At 43.6% G+C, this 15,914-nt stretch overlaps 1 protein-coding gene across 1 annotated transcript in view; it reads left to right on the top strand.

Annotated features, from left to right (window-relative positions):
- SNTB1 (syntrophin beta 1) overlaps positions 1–14,177 on the top strand; it is a 120,304-nt gene extending 106,127 nt beyond the window's left edge. The window contains exons 4-7 of the mRNA XM_086608800.1: positions 2,047–2,186; positions 9,515–9,711; positions 11,522–11,712; positions 12,942–14,177. Of these exons, the coding sequence (XP_086464926.1) occupies positions 2,047–2,186; positions 9,515–9,711; positions 11,522–11,712; positions 12,942–13,034 (621 nt within the window). The 3' untranslated portion in view covers positions 13,035–14,177. The remainder of the gene's footprint in view (positions 1–2,046; positions 2,187–9,514; positions 9,712–11,521; positions 11,713–12,941) is intronic.
- Positions 14,178–15,914: the final 1,737 nt, after the last annotated feature.

The following is a 15,914-nucleotide window of genomic DNA, read 5'->3' as shown; positions in this document are numbered from 1 at the left end:
GACTTCATATTTATCTTCCTTTTTCTTTTCTGGAAATCTTCAAAAGTATGTACTAAAATCTTTGAATTAAAGAACACAGGCAAGTGCTCAAAAATTAAATGTTAACGTTAACTGTTTTATTTATTAAATGTTAACATTAACTGTAACATTTATTTCTGTATTCCCATGCTAGGAAGCGAGGTGTTGGCTGTAGTTAGTAGCTGTGGTATGAAGAAGCTGAGGATACTTTTTGTGACTATTTCTGTGACATATGGGCTGCAAGAACTCTGGATTTTGCAGTCTTTCTGGAGTGTATTACTAGGTGTGTTAATTATTCAGCTTCTCTATTCAGCCCTATTTGAAAATGAAAGGTTGCATTTCAAGAAACTGTCACCACAAGAAAATCATAGAATCATAGAATCATAGAATGGTTAGGGCTGGAAGGGACCTTCAAAGGTCATCTAGTCCAACCCCCCTGCAAGGAACAGGGCTTTACAAAATTGTAAATAAATTTCTGAAGATGTCGAAAGGATGAACCTTGTACAAGTTTAAGTTGATTAACACACAGACATGAACAACCAATGAGCAAGTAATGCTGTGAACAGGAATATAATGATTGGAAAAGCTTAATTCAGAAGCAAAAATAGCTCTTAAAAGCAATGTAAGTCAAAATTTTTGGTTTAAGTTTAAGATTTGCTTTGGGCATTGGTGTTCTGGTGCAAAACTATTTTACAACCATCTTTAAAGTCCTTAAAAGTTTAGAAATTCGTGGGATACTTTCTTCGTATAAAATGCAAGTGTTTCAAATGCAGTTTTCAATCTGAATCCATCACTTAAGACATACCGTACTTAAGGATCTGAATCACCATTCTCGGCTGTGCCACTCTCAGCCCGGCCAACCTTTGATCCCTTTTGTGTGTTTCTCCACCCAGCGATGTGCCTGGTGACACACACCTGGAGCAAGTAGACTGGCATCAACCATAGAACACTGTAGACAAGTGCTTCTCTTTCCCAAAGAAGGTTTTAATAGAGGCATCATGCAGACAACCTGATTCTCTAGCAGATCTCAGAATTTCTTTAATTCCCTGTAGTATCCGGCCAAGGAGTTTGGGTTTGAAAGCATGGCTGTGAGTGTACTACATAACGTGGTTTCCTTGTCTTTATGCATCCCAAAAGGAAAATTACGAATTTGTCTGTGAAAGCCAAGAGCTTCATTCTCCCTTGAAACTAAGGCCATTTCACATTCCCGTGTATTTTAAGACATTTCCATGCTGCCAGTGTAGAATAAGTAAAAACCAGGATCCACGCTCGATCGCCGTAATGGTAATTTGTAGCCATGTGGATGACCACATGCCTAACCTGCAAAATATAATTCCACATCTGGATTCTGCAGCCAGTAAAGGGCTCTGATGCCTCAGTTTTTAGACATCTACAGATGAGTTTGAAAAGTAGATGCAGATCCATCACTGAGTTGGATCTTTTTACAAATTGACACTTGTAAAACTGTTGGGAAGGAAGAAGGGTATGAAGGAAGGAGAAGCAATGAAAACATGAGCAGCTGAGGAAACAAGCATCTGCTCCCAAAACACTATTTTTTACTACCTGACACTCTTCTTTAATAGTGATGACGTTGCAGCTTTTTTCAGTCATGAAAATAGAAACAGCAGCACCAGTGTCCAGCGCTCAGGTTACTGTGCCAGCTACACATGAATGGTGCCTGTTATAAACATACATTTAAGGTCCTTTCATACATACTGCAGCTAAGGAACAGCCAGCTCTGCCTCTGTGTTCTTCCACGACTGCGTTAATGGAGTAGCCTGTAGTAAGAGAAGGCTGCAAGGGGGGCTGGAAATGGCAGTGCTAATGAGAGCAGCAGATGTCATTGGACTTTACTCTGTTTGTGCTGCAGCTGGTTATAAATTCAAGTGGGAGATGTCAAAAAGCCAAAGAAGTAAAACTCTCTTTTGTTCGTTATCTCACCCAGGACTCGACATGGTCATATTATCAGGCTTTCCACGATGGAAGCTCTGTCTGTTGTTCTTTCAGTAAGACTTTGCTCTTTTTCAGGTGCCAGGAGACAACGAGAAGCACTGGAAGCCAGTGTTAGTGGTCTTGACGGAGAAAGACCTCTTAATATACGAGAGCATGCCACGGATGAAGGAAGCTTGGTTCAGCCCTCTGCATACCTACCCCCTGCTAGCCACCAGGTACCTGTTTTTCATTTTGACTGCTTCAAGAGCAGTGGGAAGAGTTGAGTAAGCCAGGAACAGGTATAGCTGGTGCACAGCTATGTATCACACTTGAAATGTTGTGGTTTGAGAAACAGATTCTTCTTCAGTGGGCCGATGTGCTCAGCTTAACTCCTCACTTCTCCTCTGTTTAAAGTTCTGGCTGAGGCTGATGGCCAGAAGCACACCAGAAGGATTACAGACGTGGCCATTTGGCCTGGATCCAGAGACAGGAGTGCTGAAAAAGCCGAGAGCTTGATCTCCTGAGATTTCTATCTCAGTATGCAGACCTGAGGGCTTGGCAGAAGCACTCCGATTTCCAGCCACTCCTCCAGGCTGAAAAATGTGAAATTGTTGCCCTGAGTTGGACGTGATGGTGCGGCAGTTCTGCACCACCGGTTTGGGGCTTTTGAGGACTTGCACATGTGATGGAGACACTTAATTTAAGCAGTTTGTCTTCGTGCTCTAGGAAACAAATTCCTGGCTTTTTTAGCTTAAAATGGTGAGCTTGGAAGACACATTCATGAATCTAGGTTGGAAATAACCATCTGCATTATTTTGAAGATATCCATCAACACTAATTCAGAGAGAGCTTTCCCATGGTTGTCTTTATGCAGTGGAAACTGTCTGTGCTTCTTGATGTGAATCTTAATCACATTTCTCTGCCAGTATGGTCAAAGGGCTTGAGAAAGAACTGCTGTTCCATTGTTTTGGCCTTGCTACAGGCCTCTATTATACCATTTTCAATGGGCTCTCATTCAGAAAGGCTGGTAGCACATGGGCAAAAGCAGTGGGTCTCTTACTGCACTCTCATTAGTTAATATTTGTTCTTGGTCACTTAATTCTCTCCCCAAATGAACTGAGGCTTTGCTGCTTAATCATTATGTAAAAAAAAAATATAAAATTGAACTCAGTGAATTACAGTGATGGTTGCGTTGTCCCAGTCTACCTACCCGTGATGGAGCTTTCAGACTTCCTGGGAAGTCTTTCTGACTCACCCTATGTTACTGTAACATGAGGCGAGAGCCCTGAGCTTTGCAGCTTGCAGCCTGCCGCATGTCATGGTGGTGAAGGTTGACAATTCTGGGTGACAGTTCCCAGTGAAAACTGAGTAAAGTGTTGGAGCTGGAGGCTGTGTCCAGGTGTGTCACTAAGCGTTAAGAATTTGTGGATAGAGAGCGCCCCAGCAGAAGCTGATGCATCAGCTCCCTGCTGCTTTGGGGTGTCATTTGTGCATGGACCCAAGTCCTGCTCCTTACAGTGACCGGAGATCCTGCAGCACACCCTGCCCTTCCTGCCCACTCACTGTCATGTGTCAAAGAGCCTTTTGGTGGCATTACTAGCCCTCATCATCAGTGACCACTGATTTACTGGATCAAACAATTTAAGTCCTCATCTTGAAGAGCCCGTTAGTTATTTACTTTTTCTCAGGAGTTCAGATTTGAGAGCAGACTGGCTTGCCTTGAGGGGACAGTCATCTCCGTCTGATGGGATTCCCATGTGAGTGGAGGACCATTGGTCTTCAGGCTGGAGGGGAGTAAGAAGTTGCTCAGCACAGATGCCAGGCTGCTGAAGGGTCTTTACACACTGGGAAAATGGTCTGTAAGAAAGACAGGAAGCAGTTCAGAAAGGACAAGTGCAAAGTTCAGTGCTGTGGGATAACCAGCTGTGCTGGTTCGGGGTGGAAAATGAGCGACAAAGTAGTTGCTCTGTCATTTAGCATCTGGGCGGTGTGGTGAAATGACTTTAATCTATGGTGCTGTGTTTTGGAGAGGGGAAAAGAAAGACAATCATCTTGGGTTATAGCAGAAGTGTGGTATGCTGGGCAGAGGCAGTAATCATACCTGACTACAGAGCATTAGTAAAGCCTGAGGTGATACACCACCTTCAGGTCAGGCATTGCACTTCCAAAATGATGCCAGTTAACTATAGAAGGTCTAGAAGAAAGCAATGCAAATGTAAGACCTAGAAGACACTATTGGTAGGGGAATACTCCAGAAACCTTATTTCTTTAATCTAGAGGAGTCTATGCGAAACGTGTTACTAGTTTTCAAGTATGAAGATGAAATACAAGGAGGACAGGAGAGCTTGTTCTCCAGGTCCTTGCCGGATACAACAAACATAGCTGGCTACATTTGTGGCAGGGGAGGTTCTGGGTAGGTCTTGGGGAAAACTTGGTGTGCGGCAAAAGGTACTGGATTAGATTCTTTAGGAAAAGTGTATGATCCTCATCACTGGGGACTTTGAAGGACGGGCGATGCTTGTAACCCTCAGGAGTGTGTCAGCACAGTTAGCCCTGCTCTGGGAAGGGAGATGCACCGAGTGACCTCCTGAGAACCATTCCAGCCCCATCTCTGTGATTTCTGAATTTAACACTCAGATAAAAAGACAGCAGATAGACCAAACTTGACATTCAGAATGGTGTCGCAATCTGATAAATACATATAAATACATGAATCCCCGAGGTGAGCAGATTACGTAAATTGTCAGATTCCCTAAATCATTACACCTAGTGTTTTGGATGATTTCGATTAAAACCCTGCAGGATTCTGCTTTTATGATCTGTCCCACTGAGTATAGTTATACCAAAAAAATACACAGAGTTTGCTGTAGGTATTGACTGTTGTGTTCGTGCTCGGTCAGTGATTACCTTCCTCGTGATGGGTTTTTTAATCCCCTCAGTGCATTGATCAGTGCAATTTGGAACTTTTCACCTGGAAAGTTTGCAGACCACATGTTGTAATCTTGGCTGCTCCCATCTTTCAGATTTTTATGAGTCCTTGGGAAAACATTTTTGCTTAGCTAATGCATATTTGAAAAGCTGCTGAAACTGGAAAACTTCAGTGCCAGATACTGTACAGAGTCATGCTTAATCTACCCGAGACATAATGAGCAGAGAAAATTGGAAAGTGGTAGAAGGATTACAATCTTCTTACAGTATTTTAACAGCAGAATTTCAACATGCCCTTTCTGTTTGTTGATAAGTTTGCCTTCAACCTGTGGACGCTATTAAGACCTAAAAATATTTTCCAGCCAGTCTTCCCCAGCTTTGTGCGGAATATAAGTAATAGCTCAAATAAAACTGAGATCAGGAGATTTAAGTTGTTCCTTTAAATCCCTGCACCGGGAGGCATAGCAGCTGGCTCGTAGCCCTGACTCCAGGGACCTTTTTGTCATAATCTGTGTTTCAATGTTCCCTTATGCCTGAATAACAGTGCCTCCCTCTGGCATGGGAATGGGGCTTAAGTAATTATATCTTAAATGTTTACAATCAAATTGCATTATCTATTGTAGCCAGATATGGAATGAAAAAATAAAGCAGCCCAAGTTAGACTCTGATTAAAGATCAGTTGCTTTTGTACAAAGTTGAGGTCTGTAACCAGAAAGTATTAAAGCAGTTTGATTGATAGTTAATGTCTTGGAAAGCTGGGGAAGGAGTTTGGGCACCAATTACTTGCCTGTGCAATTGGAGAGAGGGGCAGGTGGGGAGCACGGGGTCCCTGAGCACCCCAGGGGAGGTGTATGAGATGGTGTGCAAGCGATGCAAGTTCTCCAGTCGTCTTCCCAGGGCTGTGAGGATGGTTGTGACTCCTTCCATGCAGAGCTCAGATGAGCGAGGCCTGTGCAAAGGTTTTGGAAGAGTACAGCCGTTCCAGAGCTGGTTTCAATTGCTAAGCCAGGGGTAAGGAGCGGCTTCAACATAGAAAGGTTAGGTGACAGTGGCTTTCTACTGGGCAGAGCTGCATGACTGTTGATGCACTTGTATCACGGCCTCTTCTGAGATAAATCTCAAATGAGCAGCTCAACACTTGCTTGGAATGTCAGTGCTGGTTTCACTGTCCTTTTTGAAGAGACCATTGGATTTTGCTGTTGCAGTAAAAGGTTGAAACTCTTTTCATAGCATTAGAATGAGGAGCAGGTCCCAGTGAGCCTCACCCAGCACCAGCACTTCACTTTGGACCGTACCCATCTTGCTATCACATGGTTACAAAGAATAATGCTAAAAAGGTCCCCAAAACTTAGAGAGACAAGGGACAAACGAGAGAAGATGAGAAGTGTCTCCCAGGCTCCCTGGAGCATGCCAAGAGTTGCGTTTCACAGCAGCTGCCTGCAACCTACGTGCTGCGCAGCCAGACTCAACCTTCTCCTGCCCTCTTGCGGCTCTCGCCGCTCCAGGGAAGCCCTCACAGACATCTTCCAAACTTCCACGGAGCCCAGTAACCTTCAGGGACTGCAGCTGAATATTACCAGAGCCGGCTCTGGGGTGCCTTTTCGGCTCCGGGCTGCAGCGTGCACCACGCACACAACCTCTGCTGCGGTGGAGCAACGGGAGGCGGGGGTGAGGGGAAGCCTTCTGTGAAGTTTCTAAGACTATTTTTTGCCTTTTAAGGTATTTTTGTGGTCTTTAGGATAAAATATCATTTTATGTAAATGAAACAGCTCACGTGAATGCAGCTTTGTTAAAGCTTGGGAATTCTTTGACCTGTAGGTGAATACCTCAGTACTGACAGCTGATACATAAACACTATCAAATGTTCCCCTGCATATTTGTCCAGTTCATGTTTAACTGCATGATTTTCCAAAGCACGATCTGGAGTTGTATGACAGAAAAGGATTTTTAAACAGTGAGACTGAATTTTTAATAATCAAGGCGTAATGTCAGTGAGAAGGCAGGCAAGAAACAATGTTCATGTTGGCCGTGTCCACGTACTTTAATTTGTAAAGTAGTACATCTTCATTCTAACCATGTGCTGAAAAATCTACAATGCCAGTGCTATGGGTAGGCCGTGAAGATGTAGGGGAGCAGTGGAGTGGATTTGAAAGGAAATAAAACATTCGAACCATCTGTCTGTCACATATTCAGTATCACAAGTATTAAAAACCAATTTTTAGCACAGCTGATAAACACTGTATAAAAGACAAGGGATGACCCAGGGAGAAGGTGGGATAGTTTTATTTTTAATGACAAACTTGATGTGATTTTTCAGGCTTTTCCCCCAGTTGTCCGTTCCCCACCCTGGTAGCAGAAGGCAGCATGAGAGCAGCAGCCCTGCCTGCACCTGAGTGACTGAACGGGGCCAGGCAGCAGCAGAAGTCACTGGAGAATTCAGTTCCCAATCTCCTGCCTTAATTATCAAGATGCAGCTTCTCCTCAGTTTGCACTTCCTCACACCAAATCAAAGTGTATAAAAGGTTTTGGGCTGTTCATTTGCCTCTGACTCCCCGACTGCATGATCTGCCCAGAGTGCAGTTAGAATCATAGAATCATTTAGGTTGGAAAGGAACTTTAAGATCATCAAGTCCAACTGTAAACCTAACGCTGCCAAGTCCACCACGAAACCATGTCCCTAAGTGCCATATCTACACATCTCCAGGGATAGTGACTCAACCACTTCCCTGGGCAGCCTGTTCCAATGCTTGACAACCCTTTTGGTGAAGAAACTTCCTAATATCTATTAGTATCTACCTGCATGCAGGTAGTTGTAGAGAGCAATAAGGTCTCCCCTGAGCCTCCTTTTCTCCAGACTAAACAACACTCAGTTCCCTCAGATGCTCCTCATAACACGTGTGCTCCAGACCCTTCACCAGCTTCGTTGCCATTCTCTGGACACGCTCCAGCACCTCAATGTCTGTCTTGTAGTGAGGGGCCCAAAACTGAACACAGTATTCGAGGTGCAGCCTCACCAGTGCCAAGTACAGAGAGACGTTCACTTCTCTAGTCCTGCTGGTCACACTGTTTCTGATACAAAAGGCCTTGAGTATCAAAGCTGAGTAAGGTGCCAACACAGTCCTTCTTGGAGACAAAAAAAAAAAGCGTTTGGAGAACATGTAGGTGCCTCTCTGGAAGAGGCTTTCCTGCCCAGACACAGTGCAGGGCAGCTCTGCCTGGGACGCTCTGCCTCTTGCCTCCTGAGACCCTGAAATCAAGGTGGATGCTCAAAATCCAAAGGAACCTGAGCGTGAACAAATCTTGCAAGCCTTCTATTGGGGTATGAAAGAGGGATGCATCTGTTCAGCACAATGCGCATCCCAAATGTCAGCGTGGGCTGACGGGGATATGGGGAAAATTTCAGATGCCCTATGGTTAGTGTTTCAATAACTGAAAAGCTGAAGTGGTGATTTTTCTTTCTTTTCTGCTTTTTTTTTTTCTCCTCTTAAAACATCTGTTTGATGGCATACTTCTACAGTGTCAGCTAACAGGCAACTATTCTTCCAGATGCAGAACAATAATTTTAGGGTGAATTAGCATTCAGTAGATGATTAGTATAATCCAGTGTTTTATGTTTCAGCACAAGTATTCTACTACCATGCTACATATTTACTTTATAGTCTCACAGGAAGTATATTGTTTGCCTATAGAAAGAGAAGCAGGAGACACAAGACAGAAAAAAGCTTTTCAGAAGAATTTCCATGGTTTCATTTTGTGACTCTCTCAGGGTTAGTCCCTGAGCCTCAAAAGACTGATGGAGTTCCGGATTATTATTTTCATCTGAATCAGTGTCATGTCCCTGAGCAAGTTCTGTATCCGCCGTCCACGCTTCTGCAGGGAAAAAAAGCAAAAGGACAGTCTTAAAGAAGAATTACAATTACGAGGTGTTGATTTTCTCACTCAAAAATGTTCCCTGAAATTAGTGTTTACCCAGATGAACAGACCTTTACTGACCATGAGAGATCAGCTGTTGATAACAGGCAAAAAAAAAATGTTAATTGCAGCAAAATGCGAGAGAATTTCAGATTACAAATAGCTGCAGCATTTTGTGTTTTGCAGGTTCCTTATGGGAAAGTATGCACAAGACAGTACTTTGGCATCTACATAGTTTACAGAATTTTGGCATTTACATATTTTACTTTATCTGACAGCATTTATTGTAGAGTTTATCTGCAGATATTTCAGCTTTATGGCAACTGCAGCCCAATAGTGAAAGCCGGATTCAGCTGCCTCATCTGAGCCAGCACTTGTATCTGTGCACCAAACCCCATCACAGCAGATCAGTCGGTGATTTCTCACAGTTCCTCATCCAAAGGGGTGTTTTCTACAACTCGTTAGGAATTCAGGACCCTCTGGGACATCCCCATCATCACCTGCATGTCCGGCTGCTTCAGTACTTGCTGCTTTGGCCCTTCACTCTTCTGAGTGTCACTAGGAGACACTTTAGGCTCAAATACAGAGGAGATGCGAGTTCTCGTGCTCCCAACCACGTGCATTTAGGAGTGTACAGAGCAGAGCTGCGCTCAGGTGGGGATTTTGGCACAGTGCTCTGTGTCAGCATTAGAATTCCCTGATGTGTTTTCAAATCCAATTGCAGGTTGGTCCATTCTGGCCCAGGAAAAGGCTCCCCACAGTCTGGGGTGGATTTGTCTTTCGCAACCCGTACCGGTACAAGGCAAGGGATCGAAACCCATCTGTTCAGGACAGAGACTAGCCGAGACCTCTCACTGTGGACAAGGAGCGTGGTGCAGGGCTGCCATAATTCCGCGGAGCTCATCACAGAAATCACCACATGTGAGTAACACCTGCGGCGCCATGTCTCCATACCTCCTTGTGGGTAGTTCAAGCCTGGTCTGCTAGAGGTGATTAATTTAAAAAATGTGCATATTTAGGATTCTTTGTGCTCAAAATATTGCCCCCTTGCTTTCCCAGTCAGTCCTAACTGGTGCAGTACCTGTGACCAGTGCCATAAAACCAGGACACAGTCCCACTCAAGAGGGATTTTGGTGTTGTTTTTCTAAGACTTTTAGTCTTGTTTTTCAGCACGTTGTTTCAGACACAAGTTTGTAGTCAGCCATGCAGGGCTGCATGTCACCGAGAAGTGATCGTCAGAGGTTTGTTCAGAAGCCCACAGTAAAGAGCATTTTTATGAGACTCAGGAGACCCTTGAGAGCCTGATGGGAGTTTCTCCTGCAGAGGGAGGAGGCAGAGGAGGACCGGCACATTCACAAGCATGAATTGGTCATTTATTCACCCAGCTCTGCAAACTTGAGAAATACAAAGTAGTCCAAAACCACATTTTGACAGCTAGTCATTTCTGTCCCTGAACATCAGGGTGTCACTTCTCAGCGTTTCTGTACATGCAAAATCAACTGCAGCACCCCAGCTGCAGATGCTCTGAGGTGATGCCCTGTTCAGCCAGGTAGCTGCTAGCCTGGGGTGGGTCTGGGGCTTTGAGACTGTGCCTGTCTCTTGAGTGCCCCCAGGATTTGCGAGTCCTTCCCCTGCTGGGCCTCCAGTTGGTAGGGCTGTGAAAGATGAACATTATCTAAATTAACATTATCTATCTCTTAGCCTAAAAATGGGAGAGCTAGAGCCAAGGCACAAATTTGCTCCACAGCAAAGAACAGCGCCGAGGTGGTGAAGCCGTCAGGTACAGCCACGTGCTGCTGAGCGCGGGGACGCTGTCCTGCTGGCTGCCAGGCACCGTGCCTCCCATGGAGCTCAGGCTGCTTTGCAAGGGCCTCCGACATGGAAACCAACCAGGGTGTTCAGGGGGAAGCACCTGGAGGGCATGTCCCTCTCCTCAGCCCAGTGACATTGAAGACTTTCTTTCCAAAAACAGGAGGAAGGCATCAGTCCCTTCTTTTATCCCAGTGCCCAGGACCTTTCTTGGCAGTTATTCACAGGAAAGTGGGGGGAAAGAGAACTTGGGATGTGAACACCTAAACGCCTCATTTTTTAATTTGGATCGTGGCCTATGTTTCTGGGCTGAGAGCAAGATGCAGACTTTCTGCTGCAGTAGCTGTTATATACAATTAGCTGGGCCTTTTTTCAATTACCAGAACACTAATGAGGACTCAGGAGTGTCTTGATCTTTGTCAAAATACTTTAGGGAAACCCTGTACAGCTTCTAATTTTGTCTTGCGTTGTGCACCGCCTTTATTGATTCTGGCCGTGTATGTCAGACAGAAGAAGAAAAGTAGCTGTGACTTTGTCAAGGTTTGGAAGGAGGAAATGCCAGCTGAGCCTTCTTCAGATTCCTTAGATGGTGTTTGTGTCAGCTTGTAGACCAATGCTGCAACACGACGAATGCAGCGAATAGCCGGAAGGGCTGACGTCGGTACTGCTACTGCCGAGCACTGTTTCAGCCTGTGTGTTTACACCATAACTAACAAACCTCGCTTGGACCGCGCACGGCAGGGTGATTTCTGTTGTTTTTCCAAATCTGCAGGTTTACGGTTAGAGTGACTAGCCCAGTTTTAGGAAGGGTGAGCTTCCACTAGATAGTGTTGAAATTGAATGTAAAACACAGGTATCTGCAGCCAAAAGGAATTTGTTACTTTTAAGAATGTTACAGGCTAAATTTTCTTTCCTTCTTCAGCTTGCACATATAAAAGCCAGGAGTGCCGTTTGACCATCCATTACGAACATGGATTCTCTCTTACAACTGAACCGCAAGATGGTGCCTTCTCTAAGACAATTGCACAATATCCCTACGAAAAACTGAAAATGTCCTCAGATGATGGGATAAGGATGCTTTATTTAGACTTTGGAGGAAAGGATGGAGAAATTGTAAGTACTGCAGTGGGGTGGAGAAGCACTAAGAACAGCTGGCCAGTACAGGTTCCAGTAGCACTTGGCGCTGTGCTTTCTTCCTAGTATAGCATGAGGCTCTGGCTTTAGAATGAGATAAACTAAAACCAGAGATAAAATGGTAAAACCATATAAAGAGGCATGAAAGATTTCTTATATTTAAGAATAAATAGTTCTCTACATAGCCGGATTTTTGAATTTTTATGTGTATCCATTTCACTTTGTAAATGTCAGTGGGTGGAAGAACTTAACAAATAAGTATCAATTCAAACATACTTTATGATATGACAAGCAGCTATGTTTTAGACATTTTTGAACACCTAGTTGCTGAAAAAAATTGAAGACTACAAATGTACTGCAAACTGTCTGCTTTCTAAGTTGTCACAATGCCTAAAAATAAGGTGCCTATTGCTACAAGTAGTTTAGATACCATAAATTATGCATGTAAACACGGTCTCTCCTGATAAATTGTTTTCAGCAGTTCCTGAGCACTCAGGTGCTTAATTCTTCATATCACCTTTGGTAACATATACTCTGCGAACTGCTTGTTGTCAGGCTTCCAGAAGGGAATTTGTTACTAGCTCTCGGTAAAGTTGATGCATGACTGGTGGAAAGGTGAATCTGTTTTGTTTTGATGCGAATTTAGTGTTGAACCTGCTGTCCACACTGACAAGTCTGTCATGCTTAGCACGCACGCGGTGAGATCTTCTGAACTGTGACTGTGGAAAAAAAGAAGTCTCAGTTCAGTCTCACTGCCAGCAGTGTGAACAGAGGAGCTACTGTGCAGCATCAGTGGAAGGTGCAATATCCTGGCTTCGGCTGTGGCCAACAGGAGATGCGTTGCCTATTGGACATGGCGGTCTCACCGCCATTCCTGGTCAGAAACAGCGCTTGAAAAGATGGAGGGGTTGAACCTTTTGGAAAACTGCGTGCAGCATCTGACTCAGTTTTCTGTTGCTTACCCAGGTGGATGCAAGCCCAGAGGCACTTGGATCTCATGTGCTCTCAAGATGCTTGTTACTTACTTGTAGTAACCTAAATATTTGGAGCTGTATGCAAAGGAAAGACAATATGTTGCAATGAAGGGTTGTTACTAATAGAAGTCTGTTAAAAATACTAGGCAGCAGTTAAGCAAGTACTCCGTAAATGATTGCTTATTTGAGCTGTAATCTAATCATTCTCAACTCGCTATCTTTCTGTCCTTTCAGCAACTGGACCTTCATTCCTGTCCAAAACCAATTGTGTTCATCATTCATTCCTTCCTGTCGGCAAAGATTACAAGGCTTGGCTTGGTGGCATAACTGAGATACATCTGTTTCTTCAAAGAAAGATGGAGCAACCATGCTAATCTGAAGTAAAGTCAACAGCAGCAACCCGTACCAGCTAGCACCGTGCACCAGCCTGGGGTTCAGTACCAGGCCTTGGTCATTTCTGCAGTCTTCCAAGGCCAAGGTTTCATTTTGATCAGCTAAAGAGGTGGCATGACAAGGAAAACAGTGGATTTCATTGTAAATAATGGGATTTTAAAATCCCATATCAGACAGTAAAAGCCTGTAGTACCATATATGTAAATGTTTCAGAATCATAAACTGTGCCTATTTCAATGTACTTGTCTATATAGAATAAGTAAAGGGCTAAGCAGACGAGAGTGGGTGTTGGTTGTGATGCAAGCTCAAGGTTGTTTGAGTAGAAGTTCTCCAAATAAGATTGTCCCACCACCCAAAAGTAAAATATTTTTTCTGTGTTAACACGTGCACCACTTACAGAAGCTTTTTCTTTTGGGGCGCCATCAGAACCCGTTGTTTGAATACCCAGCAGAGCAGGCAAACACGCACCTTGCTCTAAAGCAATACAGCTGTGGTCAGTGAGCAGCTGGCGGGTCCCTGCCAAGGGGCACACTCAAATTAAACGGTAAAGACATCGTGCGTACATTCCTAGCGATGGAGCCAAGGCTACAGCAATGTCCTGAGAGCCGGCTGTCAGTGGGGCAGAGGTAGGAGAACACACTTGATGTGTGTTTATAGTGATTTCCCAGAATGGCTTAATGAGTTTCAGCTACCGGGACCCCCGGCTCAGGTAAAAGTTACCTGAACCCATGTTGAAGCATGACCTAAGCTTCTGCCAGCACGTTTCCACAACAGTTTTCCAACAGAAAGCTGTGCTGAGCTTCCTGTCCTCCTACCTCTACTGTGTCACCCCGTCAGCTCTGCTGAGGCTGCTTGTGCGGTCTTGATGGAAAAACAAATGTGAGGAAGACTTGATTTTTTTTTAAGTTTTCTAGCTTAGATCAGGAAAGTTATTCAAGCAGCACACAACAGTGAGGAAAGGCACGAACACGAGCTGCACTGCCAGAAAAGCCTTAATATGGAAGGAACTGCTCCTATGAGCATGACTTGGCGAGCCCAGATTTAGTCCTTGCTGGTGAAACAAGACATTCACCTCCATACACGTAACTTACTAGTTCCTGTTTTGCACCACGAGTTACTGTTTTAAGTCAAAACATGTGAATCACTGAGCTTTGGCCTCGTTCGGAGTTACGCTGAGCACAAAGCGAGCAGCAGGCAGGACCGCTGACCTTCGTTGTCAGGCGTCATACACGCAGCTTGCACCTGGAACTAGTAAACTGGCTTAATGTGAGTGGGTGGGAAGAGACAGAAGCAGAGCAGGGATGGCATTTATGTTGCTCTTACTTTGTAAACAGAACTGCTTCATAGAGGGGTGGGTTATTGTTTGCTTTTAGCGTTTCGCCCTGAATTCACACTTTGAAGGACAGGAACTGTACAGGAAGTAATAAATCCGAAATTTGTAGAAGTTTGCTTGTCATACTACAACACTTCTTTTATTCTTGAGAAAGCACACAAGTTTCAACTTAATGTGGCTTGACTGGCAAAGAGGAAAATCTAAAACACAATTTGGTTCCATGTTGTTTTTAAGCTAAAGTCTTGAGAGTTGAGTGTAAGTCATACTGCTTGTTCACAGTATAGGAATTCATTTGTGGTGGTTTCCATAGGTTTCCATTTTAATCATAAAAACTAATTAAAAATGAAAATGATGGGCTGAATTTGCAAATACAGAAAATAATAATTGAAGAAGAACAGCTAAATCGCCGTTTGACAGAGCAGCCCCACTCCCAGCACCTCCTGCCTGGCAAAACCAAGCCTGGGAAGGGGTTCACTGAGCTGTGAACTTTGTTTTTACCATCACGGTACTTGCACTTAATTCCTCGTGTAAATTCACAAGGTAGGAGATAACAGGTTACACAACTTACCAATAATTTCCAACTGGACATTTCTCATTTAGCGACCACTGCCCTTCACGTAACTTTCTGTGGCAGTTTTTTGGGTCTCCTTTGGCTTGGCAGCTTCTAGGAGAACGTCTTCTGAGAAGCTGAGAGCAGTCGGTACACTGGGGGACCGGGTCTTGGAGTGTGAGTTCACATCACATCATCAAGTAATACGTCGTGTGAAGTTTTTAAAAAGTGATTTGAGACGCTTCTATTGCTGTTCCAAAGTGTAACTTAAAAATCCGGACACAGGCTCCTATAAAAGTTCCAGAGGTTAAAGTGAAAACTTGCATACTGTGGGGTAGGTTAAATACATATGTAAACTATACTGCACTATCTCCGTATTCGTTTAAACACTTACAAATCACTGGAATGTTATACTTACCATGTATGTGCATTGTAAATACTACAAATTCCTCTATTAGTACCAACAATTAAATGACACAATATATAATCTAAGGTGCTCAGTAATATATGAAGTATAAGTGAATAACTAAACAGTTTGCAAAGAAAATTCATATTATATATATTTATAGAAAAAAATAATGATAATTACAGATGCTATTTCTTCATTTTCAGATTTTGGACTGATTCATATTTGGATGGGATAGACAAATGAAATATGGACCTACTCCACATTTATAAGAGTATAGTGAATATTTATATTTTAGAGGAAAAGAATATATTTAATAAAGTCATTTATTGGATTTTTGAGAGGTGAGCTTACTTTGTACCCAAACAAGTTGTTTGGAAGGCTGTCCTTTGGTTTTGGGCTGGGGAAACTACATCTTAAACCTCAGTCATTCTGTAAGAACTCAGTTACTTGAGAGAACTATTCCCAGTATTGACAGAATGACTTTTACAAATTTGTAAACAACGAAAAAAAGTATTAATGATC

The sequence above is a fragment of the Tauraco erythrolophus genome, chromosome 3 (assembly GCF_009769465.1).
Source record: "Tauraco erythrolophus isolate bTauEry1 chromosome 3, bTauEry1.pri, whole genome shotgun sequence".
Taxonomy (NCBI): Eukaryota; Metazoa; Chordata; class Aves; order Musophagiformes; family Musophagidae; genus Tauraco; species Tauraco erythrolophus.
Note: the sequence above shows the minus strand (reverse complement) of the source record. Positions and strands in the feature narration are given on the sequence as shown.